The 26,364-nt window shown below is 43.4% G+C and overlaps 1 protein-coding gene across 1 annotated transcript in view; it reads left to right on the forward strand.

The window, feature by feature from the left end:
- Nucleotides 1-356: 356 nt before the first annotated feature.
- LOC132567625 (vitamin D3 hydroxylase-associated protein-like) overlaps nucleotides 357-26,364 on the forward strand; it is a 61,640-nt gene continuing 35,632 nt past the window's right edge. The window contains exons 1-9 of the mRNA XM_060233307.1: nucleotides 357-484; nucleotides 4,802-5,072; nucleotides 9,009-9,122; nucleotides 12,699-12,842; nucleotides 13,657-13,790; nucleotides 17,788-17,994; nucleotides 20,385-20,425; nucleotides 20,991-21,115; nucleotides 26,091-26,216. Coding sequence (XP_060089290.1) covers nucleotides 4,842-5,072; nucleotides 9,009-9,122; nucleotides 12,699-12,842; nucleotides 13,657-13,790; nucleotides 17,788-17,994; nucleotides 20,385-20,425; nucleotides 20,991-21,115; nucleotides 26,091-26,216 — 1,122 coding nt within the window. The 5' untranslated portion in view covers nucleotides 357-484; nucleotides 4,802-4,841. The remainder of the gene's footprint in view (nucleotides 485-4,801; nucleotides 5,073-9,008; nucleotides 9,123-12,698; nucleotides 12,843-13,656; nucleotides 13,791-17,787; nucleotides 17,995-20,384; nucleotides 20,426-20,990; nucleotides 21,116-26,090; nucleotides 26,217-26,364) is intronic.

Raw genomic sequence — 26,364 nt, forward strand, 5'->3', positions numbered from 1 at the left:
GGCTACTTCCGTCGCTAAGCCAGCGCAAACGTTTTCCTGCTTCTTGGCGGTTTCCGTTTGCGCTGGCTTAGCGACGGAAGTAGCCGGCTCTTTGGGCTGCGCCGGCGCTTCTAGTGCGAAATCACTGCAGATCCGCCGGCGTGAGGAGGGTCTTCGCGCCAGTAAAACGTAAGTGCGAAAACACCCTCTGTCTCTCAAGTAGCTGTTTAAAACAACCTGATGGTAGGCTAGAATGCAGCACAGTGTACTTGAATCAACACAATCCTACCAAATTCCAGAAGTGCTCTTACCCCCTTCCTAAGTTCTTTAGTCAGCTCTTTGGAAAGGTTTATAGGTTGAAAAGGAAATCCCTCTCTGAAGTGCACCACCTTGTAGGGCATCCCCACATCTAACCAGTAGGTGGAGGCTGCCCCACCCACTGTCACTTCTGTTTCAGGTAACTCAGATGGCTCAAAGTGCAGATTCAACAGAGACAGAGGTGCAGGTGAGAATGTCTTTCTACAGGGTGAGGGAGGAGGGAAGAAAAAGGAGAGTATCAGAGAGGCAAAGCGAGATGAAAGAATGGATAATGTGTCCTTGGCCGAGAGTTGGGAAAGGGTGTTGGTTCAATGTCAAATGCAGGAAAAGGTAGTGAGGCTTGTCCAGCAACGTCATTGTTCTTATTTCATGTCAATATATCATGCTAGAATGCATCTACTGCCCATCTGCACACCAGTCAAAATCCTGACACAAGGTGCTGAGACTAAATAAAAGCCTTGGCCATAGTTCAACTTTTTCCAATAAAGGCTTTCCTTCTGCTGAGGTATAAATCTCAAGACCAAAATCTCCAGCAGTCAGAGAGACAAAATGTAATGCAGTCAAACAGTTTGTGGGAGATGTGGAACAGCAGTCTCATTACTGTTTGCTCATTTAAAGTCCAAGTTTCTCCCCCACCTCTGCATCCATTATAAAAGGTTGCAGATAAGAATACTATAAGAATATAAAGGCTAAAACGGAAATAAAACTAAATAAAAGTACTCCCCTTCGACGGAACTCAGTTGGCAGGCATCTGCTCCCTCAGAGCTGGAACCCGGAAGTCAAATCCTTCCTAGGATTGCGAATTTTCCTCTTCATTTTATGCCATGTAACAACTCTGTCTGATTCCGCACTAATCTTGCTCTGTTCCAGGCTTTCGTTTCTCTCCAGAGCAAGCTAGTGATCTTGCACCAGCTGCTCAACGCTGCCATTTCAAGCGGGAAAAAACATGATTTGCTGCACCTCTCTGAAAACCTGTTTTTTTCAGGTTTACACTGCTGCACAGCAAATTGAGGGCGCACAGCAGCTGGTGCAAAATTGCTAGCTTGCTCCAAAGAGAAGCGGAAGCCTGGCGCGGAGCAAGGTTAGTGAGGAATGAGCCTCTCATACCATTCCTTCACTATTCAGATGGTAATGGGCTACACTTCCCACCTTTTATTCAGTTTCCCCCCCCCCCCTATTTTATATGTAATATGAGCCTCAGCGGAAGAATCCCAGTATTGACTGGGGGAACAGGGGACATCTACTGCAAAATCTATTTAAAGACCTTGCATGGGAGGTATAAAAATGTAGCATTTCTGCCTTTCTCTGGTCATTTAAAATGTAGGCATGTAGGTTGTCCCCATGCAGAACTTCTCCTTGTGACATCTTTTTTTTTTTTAAATCAATCTCACCTTTCTACAAGTCAAAGTGAATAACAAGATAAGTAATAAAACAGCTGAGTAAAAAAGAATAATACTCCAAAATATCAGATTTGTAGGAGGAAGGGATAGTTTAAGCTATCAGAAACTTATGTAAAGATTACAGCCCAAGCAAGCATATGGAGGAGGGTGGTCAGTATGTGTGAGTGAATGAATGAATGGTGACTGCACAAGTCTGTATGTGTGGGAGGGAGGGAAAGATGAGAAGGCAGCCTGTATGCTCTTCTGCTAAATTTAACTTGGGTTAATCTTACAGCCACATTAACATACTTTCAGTAATCAGTAACACAGAGTCAATATTAACTAGTGGTGTAGGTGGGGTGACTGTTGGGAGTGTGGTTATGGTCTTACAGTTTTCATTGAGAGTGCAGAGCTGGTCTTGGGACTCATGTTGAACAGGACACAGCAGCTACCAAAGTGGAACCAAGTATACTCAGGTTTGCTTCATTTCTGCTGAGAGTTTTTTTGAAGGGGGCTTCAAATTTTGCGATTAGCCAGTTTTCATTTATAGAATGAGAGCTTGTTTTTTAAAATAGAGATATTTGAGTTTGTTTTAATCTATGGTGACTGGTACCCCCTACCTTGAGGCATTGCTCAAAACTTGATCTGACCTGCCTTGCTCTGCCCACCCAACAGTCTTCTTGGCTTGAAATAGATATTTCAAGACTACAATTGCTCTACAATTGTAGATCGAGGAAGTACAATCCAACCTTTTAGTTATTGTGATTTGAAGCATGTTTGTGGCATGTCTGGAGTCGGACCTCAAAGGGTGATTAGACATTAGCAGCTCTAAGATAGGAAAACACTAGGGATGGTGTGTGCATGTGAGAAATGGTAGTCATGTTGCCAGAACTGGTGTCTATTTAAGCAACTGCTAGATGTGCCAAGACAATGGCCCATGTAACACTCAGAAAGAAGGGAAGTTGTGGTCAGTTTCATAAAGAGCCTAGTCCTGCTCCAGTCTTTCAGATTTTCTCCTGGTTATTGACCAACAGGGCTTTTTTTTCTTTCTTCTTCTTTTTTTTAAGCAGGAACGCACAGGAACGCAGTTCCAGCTGGCTTGGTGTCAGGGGGTGTGACCTAATATACAAATAAGTACCTGCAGGGTGTTTTCTACAAAAAAGCCCTGTGTGAAAGGATGGTGACATCAGGCGGTGTGGCCTAATATGCATGAGTTCCTGCTGGGTGTTTTCTACAAGAAAAGCCCTGTGTGAAAGGATGGTGACATCAGGAGGTGTGGCCTAATATGCATGAGTTCCTGCTGGGTGTTTTCTACAAGAAAAGCCCTGTGTGAAAGGATGGTGACATCAGGAGGTGTGGCCTAATATGCATGAGTTCCTGCTGGGCGTTTTCTACAAGAAAAGCCCTGTGTGAAAGGATGGTGACATCAGGAGGTGTGGCCTAATATGCATGAGTTCCTGCTGGGTGTTTTCTACAAGAAAAGCCCTGTGTGAAAGGATGGTGACATCAGGAGGTGTGGCCTAATATGCATGAGTTCCTGCTGGGCTTTTTCTACAAAAAAGCCCTGTGTGAAAGGATGGTGACATCAGGAGGTGTGGCCTAATATGCAAGAGTTCCTGCTGGGTGTTTTCTACAAAAAAGCCCTGTGTGAAAGGATGGTGACATCAGGCGGTGTGGCCTAATATGCATGAGTTCCTGCTGGGTGTTTTCTACAAAAAAGCCCTGTGTGAAAGGATGGTGACATCAGGACGTGTGTCCTAATATGCATGAGTTCCTGCTGGGTGTTTTCTACAAGAAAAGCCCTGTGTGAAAGGATGGTGACATCAGGAGGTGCGGTCTAATATGCATGAGTTCCTGCTGGGCTTTTTCTACAAAAAAGCCCTGTGTGAAAGGATGGTGACATCAGGAGGTGTGGCCTAATATGCATGAGTTCCTGCTGGGCTTTTTCAACAAAAAAGCCCTGCTGACCAAGGTAGTTCAGAGGCTCCAGAAGGGGGGTTGGGAAAGGATGCAGAGTTGTTGTGTTTATGTGGTGATAAACTACTGCTGGAAAAAAAATTGACAGATCTCTCCTCATAGTAGAATTCTGTAAAATAATCAAGAAAGAATTGATAATTTTTTGAGATTGTAAAAACTGGCTACCAGAAGTTCAGGACAGAGGGTGGCAAACTGAGACACAAAGCAATTGCTATGGGACAGCCATAATGTTCTGGCCCCTGCTCTGGCTATAGAGTAGAGGACAAAATGATCATTCTAGTAACTTTTGTATATGTAGGGATTTTTAAGATGGGTGAATGGAACTTTTCTTTGCTAATCATGGTATATATTTGTGAATCTGCCTAGGATTTTGAGAACTTTCCTTTTCAAATTGATAAAATGAATATTTTAGGCATTTAATGGGGTGCTCTGCAGTATAAGCAAGGATGATACTGAAGGATGTTCCACTTTATTTAAATATGGTAAAAGTTTCTAAACTTTAAAATACCTGCATTTCTTCCAGTTTTCACTAACAATCCACAACCACAAAAGATACAGAGATCCTTGGGCTTGGCAGTAGGGTAATGAGGAAATCTAGAGGGGGAGGGGAGTTATAGCCTGCGCGAGTGCCTGGTACAGGGAATTTAATAAACATACTTATTTCTAAGAGATCCAGGCAAGCATTTGCATCTTAGAAAGAAAGAGAAGCACAAAGGATCTAAAATTGCTTTATTTTGGTCAATAGAAAAAAAGGTTAGAACATACAGGAAAAGTTCAGAAAAATGCACAGCTAGTTTTGTTTCTGAGGGGAGGGGGTAGCACTGCTTCATAAAGAAATTAGGAATAGTCCTGGAACACATGCAGCTTCATTGGCTTGTTCCCATTCCTCCTCTGGGTTGCAGGTGCAAGCACTGGGGCATGGTCCTCATCTATGTTCTCTAGCAAATTATTCTGTGACACATTTGTACACATTCACTGCAGCAATTGACTTTTCTGTGAATGCTGATTTTTGAAACAATTCCTGAACTATCTAGTAATTGATATGACTTCAGAATAAGATTCAGACCATGAGCATGGTGCACACACACTATCTTGGTGGGATTAAACTAGTCAGTATTCCATCACTCTGCTTTTCTGCTACTTTTCAGGCTCCCAAAACATTCTGAGCTGTGCTGAACTGGTCCCAGAATGCAGCTGGAGGCTTTCATTGTGATCCGTGAATGGTTGAAGCAGCTGTGGCCAGAGGCTGAAATTAATTATCATGTTGTCCTGGCCTTGACCTGTGGCTCAGCTGCAGCCCTTTTGGCATTCAAATGGGTGAACCAGAAAATGATCAAAAAACAAATACAGGATGCAAGGAAAAAGAGAGAACTTGGCTTGGAAAAAATGGAGAAAGCTGTTCAGAAGTTTAAACAACAGGTATACCTTCTAAATGTGTGTGTGTGAAAGAAATATGAGTTCTTATAGTTGTTCCTGTGTGCTGATGTAAACATTTGGTGATAGAACTAAATTTCAGGGAATAAAAAGACTTTTGAGTCTTTCTCTTTTCCTGTATTTTCCAGTGAATCTTGTCATCATATAATGTGACCAAAGTATGATAGCCTCAATTTGGTCACTTCGGCCTCTAGGGAGAGTTCAGCTTGATTTGATTTAGAATCCACTTATGTCTTTTTTGGTGGTCCATAGTATATATTTTTTAAAAACTTCTTCTGTAACACCACATTTCAAATAAATCAACCTTCTTCTTGTCTGCTTTCTTCATTGTCCAACTTTGACACTCATACATAATCATGGGGAATACTATGGTATGAATTATCTTGATCTTGGTCGCCAGCCACAGATCTTCACACTCTAGAATCTTTTCTAACTCCCTCACAGCTGCCCTTCCCAGTCTCCTTTTGATTTCTTGGTTTCAGTCCCCCTTTTGGTTGATGATGGAGCCAAGGAATAGAAAATCTTGAACAATTTCAATTTCTTCATTGTCAGCCTTTAAAGTTGTGTAATTTTCCAGTAATCATTACTTTTATCTTCATGATGTTCAGCTATATGCTTTATGAGGGGATTTTCTTGACTGAATCAATCCATTTCATGTTGGTCTTTCTCTTTTCCTGTATTTCATGATATGTTCAGCAGTATTTGTTTCAGGTCTTCACTATTTTCTGCCACTAACGTGGTGTCATCTGCGTATCTCAGATTGTTAATGTTCCTTCCATCAGTTTTCACTTCACCTTCATCTAAATTGAAACCAGTTTTCCTTATGATATGTTCTGCATATGGATTGAAGCAACAGGAAGATTAAATGCATCCTTGTCTGACACCTTTGACAACTGGCAACCATTCTGTTTCTCCATATTCTGCCTTTTGCTCAGAATAAAGGTTGTGCATCAGAACAATCAGATGAACTGGCATACCAGTTTCTTTTAAAACCAACCATAACTTTTCATGATCCACACTGTCAAAAGCTTTGCTGTAATCTATGAAACACAAACTGATTTTCTTCTGATATTCTCTGGTATGTTCCAGTAACCAATGTGAATTTGCAGCATGATCTCTAGAGCCTCTTCCTTTTCTGAATCCAGCTTGAACATCTGGCAATTTTCATTCTATACATGGTAACTGTCTTTGATGTAAGATTTTGAGCATCACCTTCATGAGAAATTAATGCAATAGTCTAATAGTTGCTGCAGCCTTCGACATCTCTTTTTTTCAAAATTGAAATGTAGATTGAGTGTTTCCAGTTAGGTAGCCTTTGTTTTGTTTTCCATATTTGTTGACATTTTCTTGTTAAGATTTCGATGGATGTTTTCTGTGGCTTGGAAAAGCTGTATTAATATCCTTTGTACTTCTAGTGATTTGTTTCTCCCAGTTGTTTTGAGTGCAGCTTATACTTCACTGTCTAAAACTTCAGGTTCTTCTGCAAAAGGTTTTTCTTTGAAGGAATCTGTCATCCTTTTGTCTCTTTTATACGGTTATTCAGTGTATTGTTCCCATCTTTTCTGTATTTGCCCTGTTCAGTTAATAAATTTCCAGGTTAATCTTTCAACATCAGAATGCACAACTATGTTTTAAATTTCACTTGGATTTCTTGGATCTTGTGGAACAGATCTCTTGTTATCAAAGAATTCAGGTTTTCACGGCTGGTAACATCATTAGGGTTTGTAGAATCTTTCGGGATCAAGTGCCGTGTTCTACTGGAGAAAGTTTTCCTCCAGTAGAACACGGCACTTTCTCCAGTAGAACACGGCACTTGATCCTGAAAGATTCTACAAACCCTAAAGATCCCTTGTTCTTCATATTTTGTTGTTGTTTTCTATTTCTATACATTTATTATTATAATTGTCTTTGCCTGCCAGTCACTGGAATGCTACATTTAAACTTCTGATTCCTTTTCTGCCGCCTTTCACTTTCTTTCCCCACCCCCCCTTTAGCAGTTTTTATGAGTTTCAGCAGTCATCCATTGAGGCTTTTCATTTTTGGCTACAGGAATAGTCTTTGCACATTCTTCCTTAAGGATCTCTATTGACATCTGTTTTTATTTTATTTACTGAAAACATTTATTAGCTATCTTTTTACCTTGCAGCACTCAAGGTGGCTTACTATATAAAATAAAACAACAGTTATAAAATATATAAAAGACAATAGTTTAAAATCCAGGCATACCTCCCTGGGGAGGAATTGTGGGGCTGCCACTGAAAAGGATCTCTCCCATGTTCCCACTAAACGAGCTACTTGGATTGGTGGGAAAGTCAAGAGGGCAAGGACTTTCAGGAGAAGATGGTCCTTCAGATACCCAAGTCCCTGGGACTTCCAGGCTTGGGTCATAGAGGATTGAGCTGCTTCTGAGCAGAGAAGGTGATCTCAACACCTGCTGCCTACTTCTCCCAGGCAGGGAGAAGGCCAAGACATGCATATTAAATTCTGAGGGAATTTACTTTGGCTGACGAGGAATTCCAGTGGGGTTCCTTTTTGGCTTGTCCCCGGAGAAGGATTGCATTCAACTGTTTACAGAGGATTTTTGAGGTCATTAAATTGACTTAAATTCACCAAGATTCAAGGCTTCTTTGGAACTGATTAATATCTATCTTTGGAAAGAGCAGTGTGCATAAAGGTAATGGCATTAAAGGTAAAAGATCTATATCTATTACTCTGGGACTAATATAAGACTAATCTAAAATAAAAACAAAGGTCTGGATCCAACTATGTCATCTTAAAATAAGAAAGATAAAGGAGGGGGTAATTTTGGGACTAACGAAGTTGGAGAAATAAGGTTAAAAGAGGAAAAACAAACTTTGTTTTGAATACCTGTGGTCGGGCCAGACAACCCCCTCCGAAACAGAACTGCTGACTAATCTAATCCTTGGAATTAAAGTGGAAAAGAACTGGGTATCATCCACAGCCCATACCTCCTGATGACCTCTTCCAGTGGTTTCATGTAGATATCAAATAGCCTGTGGATGATGGAACCCTGCGGAACTTCACAGAGATGAAACCCTCTACTCCTCAAGCCATGTAGGTCTTTAAAAGTCAAAAGCAACACCTTGAATTGGGTTTGGGAGCAGATCATCAGCCACTGTAATTGCTGTGGTATTGGGATCACATGCTCCTGATAGTTGGCTCTGGCCAGCAGTTTAGCCTCAGCATTCTGTAGTAGCTGCAGCATCTGAACATTCTTCAAGGGTAGCTTCAAAAAGAATGCATTGCCATAGTTCAGTCCCGATGTAACTATGTCTGTGGCTAGATCTGACTGAAGCAGGAATAGATGCAGATGATGCACCAGTTGAAACTCTGCAAAAGCATTATAAGTCATCACAGCCACCTGGTTTTCTAAGGTCACAAGTATCCATCCCAAACAGAGAACCTGGCTTTTCAAGGGGAGTATAGCTCCATTTAAGATGGGGAGGATCTTAAGTACTTGGTCTGCCTTTCTACTAACCCAGAAAGCCTCTGTCTTATCGTGATTAAGTTTCAGCTTGTTGACTCTCATCCATCCTATTACTGGATAGTTCAGTTCAGAACATCAATAGCATCCTTGGAATTAAAGTGCAAAAGAACTGGGTATCATCCATAGCCCATACCTCCTGATGACCTCTTCCAGTGGTTTCATGTAGATATCAAATAGCCTGTGGATGATGGAACCCTGCAAAACCTCACAGAGATTAAACCCTCTACTGCTTTGCTTATTCCTAACCAAGCTGTGTAAAGCTTTGAAGTAGCTGCCCTTCCTTCTTGCCATTCATAATCCAAGTGAGCCATAAATGAAGTGGTGGTTTGGGACCAAGAATAGTACAATATTTTGTAAGTGATTGGTGCCATCTAATCTCAACAGAATAATTATGCCACATGCTGCCTTTACAGAATCCCAGTGTACAAGTTGCTCACATCCTTTCTCTGCCTCTGGTTGAGTTGACTGAGAAGCTGAGAGAAGAGTCTCTGTCTCCAGAAAGTGTCCTTTATGCCTACTTGGAGAAGGTGAGAAGAATGAAATCTAATTAGTTAAAACTGTCTATCCAGGAGGCAGATTAGGCATGAAAATGCCATTTTCTGCTGTATAAATATATTTAGAAAATGTGCACATGTTTATTTCCCCTAATTTGGTGCAATTTCTTTCTCAAATGAGGAATCTTTGATAACTATCAAGGTTCCCTACTATTGTGTGTAGTGCTATTTCCCCACTACTACTGCTATTAGGTGTAGAGCATAGGTTTGCCAGATCATTCTCCAATTTATACTTGTTGCTTCCCTTAGAGAAAGATTTTTTGCAATCCAACTCCACCTCTTTAACAGAACTTTTTATATAGTGGAAATGGGAGTAACATGAGCAAGTTAAAACATTTATCAGGTCCTGGAAGAAACAGGGTTTTAAAATATGTATTAAACTGCATATTGATTTACTTTGATTGTATACAAACAGAGTTAGTGTGTGTCAACCAATCCTCTTGAAATTTATACAGAAGATAACGGGCAGCCTAATCCTAACCTCCATGGCGACCAGCTGTGGCATAACTGCTGTGCTGCCAGTAGACTTTCTGAGGACTTTGGCATGCTGGAACGTGGGGAGGGGAGAAGCGTAGCTTGCTGTGAGGGAGACTGTTGCCATGGCAACTCCACTGCCATAGGACTGGCATAGGCACACAAGAAAGGTGGAGGCAGCCGGAGGGGAGGGCCAACCCACCTCCCCTGGATTGGCCAGTCCTGGCGCATGCACTGCGGCTCATGACAGTCAGGAGTGGGGAGAGATGGCCCCGAAGAGGCTGATAGCCATCCCCAACCTGCTCCCTGTGCACAACAGCCCTGTGGGGTCGGACAGGCTGTCAGCCCAGCCAGGCTGAGGGGCGGCAACCTCCCCTCCCCTGTCCAGCCATGCAAGGGCAGCATGGTGACTCATAGCCTTCTCCCCACTCACCCCCAAGAACCAAGTGTGCCCACCGTCCCAGGCATTCCCACAGAGAGGCCACTGACAGAGTGGGAGGAGGCACCCAAGGAACATGCAGCAGATGCCAAGCAGGAGAGACAATGGAGGGCACAGCTCAGACATTATTTTTTTCAGAACAGAGTGCAACTGTTTCCCCATTGCACATTGGGCAGTCTCAGTGGGGGGCGGTACTCCATTCAGAGCTGCAGACAGGAACAGCTGAGGGAGTGGAGGGGGGAGTGGAGTGCCACACACAGAAGCCTCTGTCTTGGATTCCCACCTGCAAAACAGAAACAGAGATCAAGAGCACCTGCAGGGGCGGCAGCTGGAGGAGCGGCCTGCATTTCAGCCGGGCACTCTCTTAAAGGGACAGTCCTCGACCCACCTCCCCACATCGGGGCAGCTGCCAGAAACCCCCCCACCATGCCCTGCCAGGGGTGGGAACGCAGCAGAGGACAGACCAAGGGAAGGGAGCAGGCAGTAGCACAGGGGAGTGGGACCAGCAAATGCCCCCTGCCAGAGCCCGCTGCCTGGTTCAAGTGCCGGAGATGTTCACACACCACCCGGTCTTGAGCAAGGCGAGGGGGAGGGCAGTGGGGGTGTGCAGTTGCCCTTACCCAGCCATGGGTGACAGTCCTCGCACGCTGAGCCTCTGGGAGCTGGGAACCTGTGGAGATCTGGAAACAAGAGCAGTTAGCCCCAGGGGAGAGACCTTGGTCTCCCCCTCGCAAGTCAAAGATACTGTCAAAGCAACTGTGCAGTGATGAGCCTGTCACCAACGTGCCTGACCCTCGCTTTAAGTCCGCATGGCGGGGAGTTCACCGCCAGATCCCCTCACCATTCACGGCTGTCGCTAACAACTGAGTTGTGTGAGGCCAGAGCGGAGGTATTTCTAGGAGGGGGGGCACAGCGATTGGCTGCTGGGGAGGGGACTCACCAGCCTGGAGGGGTGAGGGGATTGGTGAGGCAATTACACCACTTCCTAAGGGGTTTGTGAGCTCCTGCAGTGGTGGGGGCAACCTTTGTTTTCAGTTTCAATGAGTGCCTATGGGATATGCTGCTGTTTTTGCAGACGTAACTTTACGCCTCTCAGGGGGCAGGGTGTCATGGCCTGAACTCCTTAGGAAGCCGCCTAATTCAGGCTGTGCCCCCAACTCCACCCCCTCCTGTGCCGGAGCACCTCGATCCACCTCACTTCCGCCAATGCTCAGGTGCAGACCTACAGTGGTGCCGCTCTCCAGCAGAGTGGCACTTCAGCGGCCCCACAGCTACATAAGTGCCCTCCAGCGCAGCAGGACTGGAGTTATGCCAGTGCAAATGTGATTTCTGCCAACATGGGGGAAGGTTTGCTCCCAAAGCACTTTGCCCCCCCATAGGATTGTGCTCCAAATGAATCAAAAAGGAAGAAATGGATGAGAAGTAGTGCCTGAAAAGAACATGCACAGGAAACAGTTGTTGCCATTGTGAATGCCTCTGTACTGTCAGCAGCAACAAATGCCAAATGAAGAATTGCTGGATTCCAGTCCAGTAGCATATTAGAGACCAAGAAGACTTTTCCAGGTATAAGCTTTTGAGAGTCAAAGCACCCTTTGTCAGCTTATACCCCCAAGATCTTGTTGGTTCCTAAGGTGCTGCTGGACTCAAATCTAACTGTTCTACTCTGCAGACTAACATGGCTCCCCTCTGAAACAGAGAAACCTCACCATGTGGATGTTACCTGGTGTAGTCCATAATAATGTCATGTTTTAGGGCTTTAAAAACCATCTCCCTCCTCTGCTTCACTTTTAAAAAATAACCCAGTTGATCTCTGTCAAAATTTTGTTACTGCTTTTCTGCATGGCATCCTTCATGAGTGGCCCCGCTTTGGCATGAATTTGCCCTGTGAGTCTGAGTTCCTGAACTGCTCTGTGAAAAACAAAAAAGATGTCCCTGAACTGGGATAGCCTGGGATAGCCCAGGCAAGCCTGATCTCATCAGATCTCGGAAGCTAAGCAGAGCCGACCTTGGCAAACGCTTGGAAGGCAGCCCTCCAAGGAATACCAGGGCAATATCCAAGCCACCTCTCTGAAAAATGTCCTAGCCCCACTAGGGGTCACCAGAAGTCACCAGGACTTCCAGGTACACAAGCGCACACACACACCTTAAAAAAGAGAGAGATGCAAAATGCTGTAACAAAAACATGACCCTGAAGTTCATTGGGCTTCTGTGTACAGTCAGGGAAGGCTTAAGCACCTTGTTGTGCACCATGGTCCTGGTCTGACTTGGGTCCCTGCACACCTAGGAATTGAACCTTGCAACACACATCTAATTGAAAGTCCTTGTGGCAAATAGAAGTGCAACCTGAGGACTTTGAAAGGTGTAGTTCCATTAGAAAGCTGGTGAAACCTGTTTTGATCCCATAGGTTTATGGAATAGGTTGACGCTGTGCTGGCTAGGCTTTGTTGCCTATTTTGCTGGATTGTTTTTGACTGTTTTTAATTGTCGTTGTTGTAGTATTCTAAGACTCTATAGTTTGTGAGCTGTTTTCTGGTTAAAGAAACAATAATCTAGGATATAAATATTTAAAATAAAAATAAGTCCTACTTCTACTGATAATTAATTCTCCATCTTTTTTTATGCCTTTCTTTGGAAAGGCTTTAACAGTAAACCAGGAGGTCAACTGTGTGCGCCATTTTATTCCAGAATGTGAACAGCACCTTCAGAAACTGAAAAGGCAAACTGAAAAGGGCTTACTGTATGGTGTACCTGTGAGCATCAAGGACCATATTGGCTACAAGGTGATCCTGTTTTTAGGGATAACAGTGATTGTCTAGAGTAGGTGCTATAGCAAAGTGACTAAGAGTCAATACAACAACTATGCATGTGATGCAGTCCTTTCACTAGACTACTGTCTGAGGCAACAAATTTGGAGCTTGTCTAAGACAATTATAATTAGAACTTGCAGAACAGAGCACAAACGCATTAACTTGTATGTCTACGATATGGAAATATAGAGTTGAATTAAGTAAGAAGAGACACAAACAAATAGGTTTTATTTCATTAAATTTTAAGAATGACCAGTCCAACTTTTTTTTATTACCCTTTGCAGGACGAGCATGAAATAGAAAGAATGATACTTCCCCCAGTGCTTCTGTCAAACTCCAAAGTGGCCCACATTTCTTCTCCACTTGTGCCACCCTAGCTACCAGCGGCTTTGGAGAGCCTGTTTAGCCCACTGGAAACTAGTGATGGCAGTAGCACCAGTGGGGAGGGAATAAATATCTTCTTCCATGTTACTAAGGTGGCCTGAAGCCTCCCTTGGACCTGATCCAGGAGGTGATGACAGACACAAAACATGCCTATTACCTCCTCCCAGGTAGTGCTCCCTGCCTATACAGAGCCCCAAGTACCTACTCAAGTAGTAAACTGGCTCTGATTTTAAGAGAACCATGTTAGGTACTCTTGGTAGAAAATACCCTTTTGAAGCACAGCAGGAGATATCAGATGTCTGCAGAAATACAGAGTTTGTGTGCCATTTTTGCTTTTCCTGAATGATTCTCTAGCAGTTCAATAACAGCATGTCTAGCATCTAACAACTGTCTTGATTTCTAGGACCATTTATCAACATGTGGCTTTATTGCATCACTTGGTATTCTAGAAGAAGAGGACAGTGTGTTAGTCAAGGTCCTGAAGAGACAGGGAGCAAATCCATTTGTAATCACCAATGTCCCCCAGTCCTTAATGACGTAAGTTACCATAATATTACTTGTGGTCCTTTTCTTGCTGGTAAAAACCAACATAATAATAATAATAATAATAATAATAATAATAATAATAATAATAATAATAATAATAATAATAATAATAATAATAATAATAAATTTATTCTTATATCCCGCCCTCCCCCGCCAAAGGCGGGCTCAGGGCGGCTCACAAGCATGGAAATCCATGGTTCAATAAAACAATACAATACAACAGCAATTTTAAATCAATAACATAATAAATAAGTTAGTTAAAATAGATAAAAGGTGCTACATTACTATGGGTCATAATATCCACAAGATGGCTGGATGGCTACACATCAATTCCATCAGTTTAGCCAGGTTCTGTTTCGAAAGCCAGCTGAAAAGAAACGTTTTACAAGCCCTGCAGAATTGATTCAAGTCCCGCAGGGCTCGCACCATCTCTGGTAGATGATTCCACCATCGAGGGGCCATTGCGGAGAAGGCTTGCTCCCTGGTTGCCTTTAATCGAGCCTCTCTTGGCCCAGGGATTATTAGGAGATTTTGCGAGCTAGATCTTATGCACTGTGGGTTTTAAAAAAACTAACCAGGTTTGTCTTAGTTTTGCATTGACCACAGAATGTCAGATCAGAAACATATGTTTTCTCTCTTCTGATGGTTACTACTCTGGAGAGAGGCTAAATAGACTCAAAGGTATGCATGGATTCTAGCCACATATTTTTTTCTTGGATCTCGTCCTATTACTGTAATCTGTATATGGGATGAGTGTCTGTTTTTATCCTTCCCTTTCTTCAAAGGATTCAGGATAGTACAAGTGATCCTTCCCACTGCCACATCCCTGTGAGGTAGGTCACACACTGAGCTTTATGGCAGCATAGAGATGTGAACATGGGTCTTTCCAGTCCTAGGCCAGCACCTTAACTGCTATGAAAGATTGTCTCTATATTTCGTTCAACACTGGTGCAAGGTTTGGGGGGTTGCAGTGTGAGAAAAAGACCCCTAATTTCAGAACATCATAGTCACCCGTTTGGTTGCCAGGGTGCCTGGAGATTCAACTCACACACATCTGTCAGGAAAACGTGGGTTTTGTCTACCAGAATGTAAGGGATTTATGTGAGTACTAAAAGCCACATGTTGCAGCAGCGCTGGGTATCTCTGGATGAGTGCTAGCCAGGAGGACAGATGGGTTTCCAGCTGCTCTGTATGCGCACCATCTCGGCCGTTGCAGCAGAAGAAGTTGCGCCACCAGGAACTGTCTGGGCAGATGGTTTCCAGCCTTGACCACGAAATCCATGTTGGGAGGCTAACATCATCAGCAACTAACTTCTTGCAGTGCCAGACTCCATGACAGCGAAGCGGGAGGCTCACGTACTCAACAGCTGTCACCTATGCATAAGGCAATCCAGCTTATTTTAGGCGTGGATCCTGTCAGACTGCCAAAGCTTTTGTCCAATGGAAACTGACAAAGGATGGTGCCAGTAGAGGAATGAAGAAGAGGAATCCAGAGCCAAGCTTCTTTGTATAGATCGGGTGTTACCTTAGGTAGCAATTTAACCATCTATTGTCACCTTTTAGATAAGTTTTGATAGCTTGTTAATCCCTTCCACCCCAATAATTTTACTCATTCTTTTCCTTAATGTCACCCTGGAGCCTCCCCCTTTTCCCATTGTTACCTGTAGGCCCAATCAGGTAACCAGGGTCAGGTATGCTCATGGGCCAGGTATGGGTACCCAATCAAATGCCCCCAATAAACTGGCCATTGGACACCGCAAAAGTCCAGCCCTTATGGTCATTGTAGAACCTCCCCTTTTTCGGAGGTCACCACCTGTCATCCGCCCCTGCACCTCCCATCCCCCAAGGGCTCAAGGTAGTCCTTATAACCTCTGACCCAGCTCCCCACAGGTGTGCATCTAGCAGTACCCCATTCCTGCTGTTTAGATACATCCCTGATTCTTGGCCAGTTGGGGGTCCCCTTCCCCCTAGTCCTCATTTGTTGCCATTGGAGCCTTCCTTGAAGACTACGATTGGTAATTATCACCCTGTTTGTCTATCCCTGTGTTACCTCTGTGCATTTCTCTCTATTTTTATTAGGTCTGTATGTGTGTTATATGTATACATTACCTTGTATGTGTGTTCTATAAATTTCTGTAATAAAAGCATAATTGTTTTATTTAATTAGTGTCCTTGGTAAATTTAGCAATAATTTCTGGAAGTGGAATCTTGTATACATAGATTCTAGGTCCTTTTGAGTCAAAGTTGCCCACCTGTCAATTCCCCAACCTCTTTTGAGGGCATTTTGGCTTACAGCAGTGGAGCAGCTTCGTTTGTTCTCCCTCTCTCTGCTAACATATGGATTCTCTGCCTTTTATCTTCCTTACAATTAGGGCATCTCATAGTTTTTATTTGGAGGTGCTTACAAGGCAGATGTTTGAATAGCTTTATGGCTGCCAATGTAATACCTCAAAAAATGTTCCTGCCCTTTAACAATACTATAGCAGTGACAAGAATATACCCAGTAAGAATACTCTTTCTCTGCTCTTGCTGCTTATATCTTGGTGTTGAAGAGCATTGCCAAGGAAATGTCCTCAGTACTGCACAACAGTCCCCACTGAATGCATGGCCATCAACCCTCCATTTTGGCTTACTCCTCTTACTTTGTCTCCTCATCCATCTTGAGGCCACTGGGTGAATTTTTGCCTACAAGTTATGAGGGGCCAAAAAAAAAGGGTGTCTGGTCATCAGTACCCCAAAAAACAGGGAGCCATTTTCTGCGTTGTTGTGTATTCTTGTACTCTGGTCTGTTTGGCTGGAGGATACTTTTGTTCAAAAGACAGACAACAGGCATTTTAATGAGTAAATATAAATAGTCCCATATCATTTTGTACCTAGAGAGCTAGAAGTAGCTGATGCTGTCCTTATTTATCACAACAGTGTAATTTCGTACTGATCAGACTGAATTATGATTCTGGTTATGTTTTGCCTTCTCTGGTGCTCTGTGGCAAGCCTCAGCATCTTAGGCAGTCTGAGGTTGTCTTACAGACTTTTATACACATACATGGCCAGAATACATAGAAAGGGAGTGAGTGTATTGGTACTTCCCCTTATTGTTCATTTGCCTCATGCAGTCACAGCACCTATCCAATCTAGTGATCAGGAACACTGCTTTTCTAGTGGTCATGGGGAGAGAGTCTGTGTACATGCCATTGGAGGGTGCTGTGCCCACATGAAGAAGAAGATGTGGATTTATACCCTGCCCTTTTCTCTGAATCAGAGACTCAGAGTTGCTTACAATCTCCTATATCTTCTCCCCCCACAACAGACACCCTGTGAAGTGGGTGGGGCTGAGAGGGCTCTCACAGCAGCTGCCCTTTCAAGGACAACTCCTGCAATAGCTATGGCTAACCCAAGGCCATTCCAACAGCTGCAAGTGGATGAGTGGGAAATCAAACCCAGTTCTCCCAGATAAGTGTCTACACACTTAACCGCTACACCAAACTGGCTCTGAACACAAACTGAAGTGAACATATGAAGGGCAGGGGGATGCCCATGCACTCTCTTTCCTTCTCCACATTTATTTAATTAATTTGTATCCTTCCTTTCTTCCCAATGGGCACCAAAAGCAGCTTACATTGTTCTCTTCTCCATTTATCCTCACAACAGCCCTATGAGGTGGGTCAGGCTGAGAGAGTGTGACTGGTCCAAAGTCACCCAGTCAGCTTCCCTGGCATGAGTGGGGATTTGAACCTGAGTCTCCCAAGTGCTAGTTCAGCACTCTTAACTACTTTGCCACACTGACTTTCCACATGCATTAGCCTATGCACACATACGTTGGGTTTGTTTGGTTTGTAGACATAACCCATTGTTAAGCATCTTTACTCTTATTGTTCAGTGGGCTTTGATTTCTAGTTAAGTTACTATATTATCTTAAAAAAAGGAATTGTTTGCTTTTTACTACATATAACCTGGAGAAATAACTAACTACATTTTTGTTATCTTGTAGCTATGACTGCAGCAACTCCATTTTTGGCCAGACAGTGAACCCTCTCAACCACAAGAAAAGCCCTGGTGGCTCCTCTGGAGGAGAGGGGGCTCTCATTGCAGGAGGAGGGTCCATCCTGGGCTTTGGGACTGATGTGGGTGGAAGTATCCGCTTGCCTTCCAGCTTTTGTGGACTTTGTGGGCTGAAGCCAACAGGAAATAGGCTAAGGTATATACTGAGATTCTTATCTACAATGCATCTGATAATGTGGCCTCTGACTCATGCAAGGGTGTAGACTTTTCAATTTCCTGGGGGGGGGGGGCTGGGGCTCGGCCAGAGGCATTGGATCCCGTGACATCATAGAGAGGAGCCAGTGACATCAAAGGGAGGGGCCTCCATTATCACTACCTATGAATTTATGGAGAAGGCAAGAAAGGCAGCCTGGGTCAGCCTCACTGGTCTCCTGTGCTGGCAGCCTGGGCTCCCCCGCAAAAAGGAGGCTGCTGGCTCCAGCCCTTCCTGAGGCCCCACCCACCCCTGCCCTTTGGTGCATGCAGGGACCCTGGGAGACACGGGTTGTGCTACCGCTCCTGCCCCCTCCACCTCCCAGTGCCTCCCAGTTCCCGGGGCGACCCACTGATGCAGGCCGGTGGGCAGGGGAGTAGCGAGGGGGCACACCCCCGCCAGGCTCTAGGATGAGCGAGCTGCACTTCCCCCTCTAGAACAGCCCAGCCTCGGATGCCTGCCTGAGAAGTCTGGTGGGACCCTCCACCTCCCTTCTCCGAGGAGAAACCCCCACTCCAGAGCTGCCAAGCGCTGAAGGGTGCCCGTCAACCCCAAGGTGCAGCAGAGCAGATGACTCTGGACCCACTCAGAAAATGAAAGGAGCAGCAGGTATCAAAGTGCCACCCAAACTGTCACCAGCCTCTGCAACACCCAGCCAACAAGAGAGCCTGGCGCCAGAACTACTGGCCTTCTCCCAAGCTGGGCAGGAGTGAGAGGACCTGGGGATCCCTGCAGCCAGCGAGGAGGGAGGGCCTCGGCCTGAATGGCTGCTTTCCCCGAGCCTTCGGAGGCTGCATGGGCTCTTCCAGTCCCTCGCACCAGACTCAGACCTGGAAGAACTGGGCAGGGGGGAGAAATCAGATGGGTTGACAGGTGCATGCAGATCTGCCTTTGGATGCAAAGCTCTGGATCCAAGTGGAACAAAGGGGTATCTCTCCTCCCCCATCTCCTCCTCCTTCCCACCCTTTCTGTTTCCCTCTCTCCCTCCTCATTTCCCGCAGTAACCCCTTTAGTGGCCACGCACCAGTTAGGCTCCCGCTGGGGAGGTCACCTGGGGGAGGCCTGAGCCCCCAAGCTCTATCCCTCAAGTCCTGTGTTGGTTACCCGGAGGGGGCTCAGTCCTCACTGGGAAAATCCAGGGTGGACTCAAGCCCCCAAGCCCTCCCCCTGTAGTTTGCACCTATTAACTCATGAATGCTTATGCCCAGGGCTTTTTTTGTAGTAAAAGCCCAGCAGGAACTCATCTGCATATTAGCCCACACCCCCTGATGGATGTCATCATTGTTTAACACAGGGCTTTTTTTAAGAAAAAGCCCAGCATGAACTCATTTGCATATTAGGTCACACCCCCTGGTGTCAAGCCAGCCGGAACTGTGTTCCTGTGCGTTCCTGTTCAAAAAAAGCCCTACTTATGTCACAATAAATATGCCAGCCCTTAAGGAGCCACAAAACTATTCCTTAAGCTGTAGCAGACTAACATGGCTACCCTTTGAAAGTTGTACAAATGACTGACATCCTTTGCTAAGCATAGGAAATCTCTCACAGTTCCAAGCAAACACCCATGACTTCATTGGGGAGGAAATGAAAGTCTTTCCCAGTAACTTTAAAACTCTGGTGATTTATATATCTAATTACTAATTGATTGTTTTTAACAGCCTTCCTAACTTTTATGCAGGAAGTGTATTGCACATGACATAGATAATGTTCACCCATTTCCAGTTGTAAGGAAATTACAGTTCAAGAATTCAAACAGCGTAATTGACCAGCAGAGAAAATATGATTCTTCTACTCAGAACCAAAGTAGACAAGAGTGGTTAGGATCCCCTTTGAAGATTGGGGAAGGGTCAATGGGTTATAAATGCAGCACTGAGAGCCAGTGTGGTGTAGTGGTTAAGAGTGGCAAGCTCTAATCTGGAGAACCAGGTTTGAGTCTCCTCATGAAGTCGAATGGGAGATCTTGGGTCAGTCACAGTTCTCTCAGAGCTCTCTCAGCCCCACCTACCTTACAGAGGAAAGGAAGAGAAGGTACTCTCAGACTCCTTCAGGTAGTGAAAGATGGTGTATAAAAATCAACTCTTCATCATCATTTTGCCTAGTACTTGGGACACATTTCAGACTATACATTGGCTGTCTTTTAAGAGTCAATGCCTGTTAATAAAAAATAGGATGGGTTAGACATCTCTCTAACAAGGTAGACATGTTTCATTAACTTCTAACAGACCTAAAATCAAAGTTTTCCAGAATTGCCTTCTCATTTTAGTTACAGAATCTGCTTGTGAATGCATGATATTTATTTTATCAGATTTGTGTTCTTACACTGTTATTTTCTACAGCAATTTAGGAGTAAGAGGTCCTGTTGATGGAATCCTCTCAGGTAAATGAGTCTGTCTGTTTAACTTTCTCTCTCTCTCTCTCAATGTTGGAAATGTATGAAAGATCAGTTTTGATAGTAAGTACCAGTCTGGGGTGGGGCAGAGTAGATATTGCCTGGATAGTTGTTTGAGATGCAGATTTAAACAAGAAATTTTGAGAAAGGACATTGTGAGCTTTTATGAAAGATAAACTTAGGGCTAAGGCAGAGGTAACATTTACACAGTGCTTAACAGCAGATTATCCATTCTTGGCATGATCTGGTTTGAAGAATTACCTGCTATATTCATGTCCATACCAGGTAGTCAAATGCAGGTCAGTCTTTCCTTCTCCCTCTCTCCTTGCTTTAAATGGGCTGTTTTGTTAGTCAGATGATATATCCTTTTACTTTTTATAATGTGAGCATTTTATAAGCAATTACAAAATTATGTGGGAGAATATCTAAGAGAATGTATTGTAGGGAGTCATTTGTTCATTCCTCATAATGTGAAAGGGAGTGCTACATGTTTCATAACACCAGAGCCAGTGTGTTAATCTATGTGTTGTGCCCACTGTCTCCTTTCAATTAGTTACACTATCGCTGGGACCAATGGCGAGGGATGTGGACAGCCTGGTTCTGTGCATGAAGGCTCTCTTATGCAATTACATGTTCCAGCTGGACCCCACTGTGCCACCTATGCTGTTTAATGAAGAGGTAATCAAAAATTAGGCTGCAAACTGTATTCTGTGGGAATGTTGTGTACATTCAGTCTCCAAGCATCCCTAAATGGTAGACCAATTATAAATAATGGCAAGTCTTTATAAGAGCTCTTGCTAGGGTTGTCAGCTCTTTGCTAGGAAATACCTGGAGATTTTGGGGGTGGAGCCTGGTTGGGGAGGGTGAGATTTGCAGAGTAAAGGGACCTCAGTGAGGTATAATGCCATAGAGTCCAGCTTCCAAAGTGGCCATTTTCTCCAGGGAAACAGATCTCTGTAACCTGGAGACCAGTTTTAATTCTGGGAGATTTCCAGCCATCATCTGGAGACTAAAAATACAAGCATGAAGGAGAGTGTTGTGCAAGAGAGCACAAGAGCAACAGAACCAGTATCATAACCCCAAATAATGAAATACAAACTGCAAAAGTTATTATTAATATTAATCTCCATGTACTGTTTATCCAAACTTTCTATATATGTAAATAGTATATCTTACAAAGCTACACCAAAAAGGCAGTATGTTCATCAGCCCAAAAGTCTATATCAATATAAACATGAATGCCAAACAGAGAAAAAAATCCCAATGTCCAGTAAAGTTCAATCTTCATTTCTTAGGCTACCAAGATCCCCCTCCAAAGAGTATCCTGAATAAGGAGTCAACTGAGAACTTGTTTTGCATAACACTTCTTCCCAGTGGGACCTCTGCAAAGATTTGATATAAATCTGCTGTTTCCATCTCCTGTAGTAATATTCATAACTCTGCAAGAGTTTGTAAATCAATATATAATTTCCAGTTTTTCATTTCATTAATCAGTGTTCATCAACTCTAGTCAATAGCAAAGAAAGACTTTGTAGAGGAGGTCCTGCTGGGAAGAAGTATTATATGAAACAAGTTCTCAGTCGACTCCTTGTTCAGGATACTCTTCAAAGGGGATCTTGGTACCCTTAGAAGTGAAAACTGAACTTTACTGGACAATGTGATTTTTTTCACCTTTCAGATTTTTTTCACCTTTCATATTGACATAGAGACTTTTGGGCTGATGAACATACTGCCTTTTTGGTGTAACTCTGTGAGATGTACTATTCACATATATCAATCAATATCTTTATTGCATTAGCAAAAGTATTGCCATAGCAACCAACCAAATACAGCAATAAGATGAAAGGGAACGAAGAGAAAACACAAGGCAGCATCCAGTACCTCATTCCATACTACGATAAAAAATCATACAATCCTAAAATATCTAGAATAAAATGTCAATAAAAATTTTAAAACCTAAAAATCTATACATTCTAAACTTTTAGAACCTTAACAATCTAAATTTAAAATTTAAAACATCAACAAAATTTAACCAGGGCTACACTAGAAAAGAACTGAGAGTGATAATAGGGAGCGATCAATGAGGGGCGGTCTTCATTTTCTTTTCCATGACAACAGCCGCAAACCTTGCAACTTGAAAAGTAGTGTATTTATCTCTATCAGATAGTAAAAAAACTAGTTTCTCCTGATTTGACTTCCCAAGAAGAGACAACAGAATAAAACCCAGAAACCTATTCCATTCAGAGTTAAAATCAGGGCAATAAAACATGGCATGAGAAAGGTCCTCAATAGAAGTTTGGTCACAAATACACTCTTTTCTGATAAGGAATCTGCCTAAAGCGACCTTCATTAGCCAATAAAGGTAATAGATCAAAGCGAGCCCTCGTAAATGCTTTCCGAAGCCTGGGATTCGCTAAAGTAACAAAATATGAAGAAAATATCGGATATGATAAAGATAACTGATTATAAATCACAGCTGTTTTCAATTCACCTATAGTTCCCATGTCAGCTTGAATAGATTGATCTAACAATCTTTGCTTGACCAAGGCTTTAGCCGTGTCAAACCCAAGAGAACCCAAAAAATCAACTGAAAACCCAAGCTTGGCCACTATATTCAGAACAAAACTGCGCCAAGACCTATCCTTCATTTCCCCATACGCCAAGGTTAACAGTTCCGGAGCCATATGAAAAATGATCTTCAACCAAAAGTTGATAGTTATTTTATAAACTAAAATAGTTATCTGAGGTAGAGATAGCTCCAGTCTAGTCATTGGCGAAGGTGTTGAAGGGGGAACCGCAAGAAGCCTACGGGTAAATTTATTCTGGGAAACTTCAAGAGGGTGGAGATTACCAGGGGCCCACACAGGCGTTCCATATAGCAGCTGCGGTAATAATTTCCTTTGATATATCTCAACAGTTGGGCGAACCAGGCATCCACCTCTTCTTCTATAAAATCTCAGTAACCCCATCATCGCCTTTTCAATATTATGGTTAGCAGAATCAATATGAGGGGCTAAAGAGCCTGAGTGGTGGAACAGGACACCTAGGTATTTAAAAGAGGGAACCTGTTCAAGTGGTATCCCATCCATCTTCCAATTATAGTATTTAGGTCTTCGAGCAAAGACCATAATCTTGGTTTTATCATACTAGATAAAACCTGTTTGTGTGCCTATGTTTTCATTAGGAGATATGTATATATATTTTCTTAATGAGGAGTGGCCAAACAGCTGGGCAGTTTGCCATGTATCTGAGGTTTTGGAGGAGTGCTGATAACGCCAGTACTCAGAACTGATATTGAAATAGCAGCCGTTGTTGTTTTATCCGCTGCAGTTCTTATCTTTGGCCTCGACCCAGGGCAAGGCTTTGTGGCTGATTTACACCAGGCTGTGGGAGGATAGTTACATTTTGGAACTTAAACCTCACCAAATGGTGGCAAAGAGACCCAGAGACGCTGACGATTCTGGCATTTCGCCAAAGTCCAAGCAGACAAAAATCAAGAACTTTTTTCCCTCAAAGCAATCTGGGCATTCTGTGGAATATAGTATTAAGACATCAAACCGCTTTTCTCCTCTTGTGGAGGATTTGGATTTCCCAGATGAGGGGGAGTATGTTTTGCCTATTCGGCTGGATGGGAGGGCAATGGCTGTGGATGGTGCCGGGGCGTGGCAGCCGCCCAACCTGAAATCAGCAGAGAAGGCAAAGTCTGCTCTCACAAGCTGTAGCCTGCTTGATTTAGTTGCTCACAATAATATATGTAGTGATCCTCTGAATTAAATTCACCCATTCTTGTCCATTTTAGTTCACTGATTCCCAAGATGTCGATGTTCAGTCTTGCCATCTCTCGTTTGACCACATCTAGCTTACCTTGATTCATAGATCTTACATTCCACATTCTGATGCAGTATTGTTCTTTGCAGCATCGGATTGTTCTTTCACCATCAGAAACATCCACAGCTGAGCATCCTCTTGGCTTTGCCCAGCTGCTTCACTCTTTCTGTGGTTACTTGAACGCTCTTCCCCAGTAGCATATTGGGCACCTTCTGACCTGAGGGGCTCATCTTCCAGTGCCATATCTTTTATCCTTTTGTTTCTGTTCATGGAATTTTCTTGGCAAGGATACTGGAGTGGTTTGCCATTTCCTTCTCCAGTGGATCACATTTAAATAGTACATTGAGATTAATATTAATAATAACATTTTCAGTTTGTATTTCATTTTTTGGGGTTATGATGCTGGTTCTATTGCTCTTGTAATCACTTGGAGACTGGCAGCCCTAGCTCCTGCTTCATCTGGAGACTTTCATTTTGAACTTCTGAAGCCAGATTTGACAATGATCACTGATCTCCTGGAATCTCTCTAAACTCATTTACAGCTGCTTGGAGCCCTTGTTCAGTTGTGTGTTTGTGTGTGGGCTGGTTGGTTTTAATTAGTGGAAGTGTGTGTCTGGAAATTCTTTTTCTGTTCTTGACATAGCCTCATTCTGAATCAGGGCCCCATGCAGTTTTAATTAAGCTTAAAAATGCTGGCACCCTCATCATTCCGCATCTCATCTGTTTTGTCCTTTAAGAACTTTCTCTGGGAAGGTTCTGGGAACTACTTCCCTTTTTCAGCATGATTTTTAATTTTCCCTTTCTTGATGTATAATTGTTCTCCTTCTTTTGCTTTAAAATATTCCCTTTGCACATATACAAGTCCATAATGTAACTGTTATGTATTGAACAGGAGTATGTAGTTCCTACCTGGCTCATTGGAGTCAAAAGAGCAGATCTTGGGGAAGGGAGAACAATGCCCTAAACTAACCACGGGCCCCCTGCCTGTTTGAATGACCTAATGGCACATTAGCGTAGGAATCAGAGTTGTATATAGGTTGGGCCTGCAGGCCTTTTCGCCAGTCTTGTTGTCATAGGCAGTTACCATGCTGCCTCTAATAAAGAGCTGTTATCACTGTTGCTACATCTCTTCAATGTGTTGAACCCACTATATTATAGTAACACTATTCTTTGTTCTTGAGCTATCCGAGAAGCAGTAATATCACTTCTGCAGCTTGGTATAGCAAGCTCAAGCAACTGTTTACAGCAAGAGTAATTTACATATGACATCTAAGGTCAGTGGTTATAGTTAGACTTCCTTGAACAGTTGACAAGGAAATAATGCAAAAGTTTGAGTGTTCCCATTATGCTTTGAGAATGTTTTAATTCAACCCCCATCACTGGTTATGAAGAGAGGCTGTTCAACAGTATGTTTTGATATTTGCAGAAAGAAGCAATTTTAATATAGAATTTTATAGAAAGTAGTCAGAAGTAAGTGTGAAGAGAATGGGACTGTTATCCACATGGCATCTCTTAGTCCCCTTTCTTTTTGCCCATGATGTGTAACAATGCAAACATGTGACATGATATCATCATCTCATGCCACATCACTGGCTGTTAGAAATCATGATGGTGGAAGCAGAAGGAAAAAGCAACATTTTCATTAGTCCATATTACCAAGGACCTGGAGAGGGGTTGTTGTTTTGGTGGCTGTCCCATTTTGGTCATCATTCTAGTTTGCCTAGAGTGTGCAGGCAATTACAAAATTTAATTGTCCTGGTTTTCTGTAACAGTTTCGCAACCACCGATTGTTTTTTTCCCACTCTCTTCCTGTTTTGTTTTCTAGATATACTCTAGCACTACTCCACTCCAGATTGGATATTATGATACTGATGACTATTTCTTGCTCCCTCCCTGCATGAGGAGGGCTGTGCATGAAACTGGGAAGCTTCTCCAAGAAGCTGGTCATACGGTGTGTACATTTGGTGTTCCTGCTTCTTCCAATTCCCTGCATGAATCAAGTAGGAAAAGTTTGCAATATGAATGGCTATTAGGGTTGTCAATCCCCAGTTGGGGGCAGAGGATCCCCTGGTTTGGAGTCCCTCTCCCCATTTTAAAGT

The sequence above is a fragment of the Heteronotia binoei genome, chromosome 2 (assembly GCF_032191835.1).
Source record: "Heteronotia binoei isolate CCM8104 ecotype False Entrance Well chromosome 2, APGP_CSIRO_Hbin_v1, whole genome shotgun sequence".
Taxonomy (NCBI): Eukaryota; Metazoa; Chordata; class Lepidosauria; order Squamata; family Gekkonidae; genus Heteronotia; species Heteronotia binoei.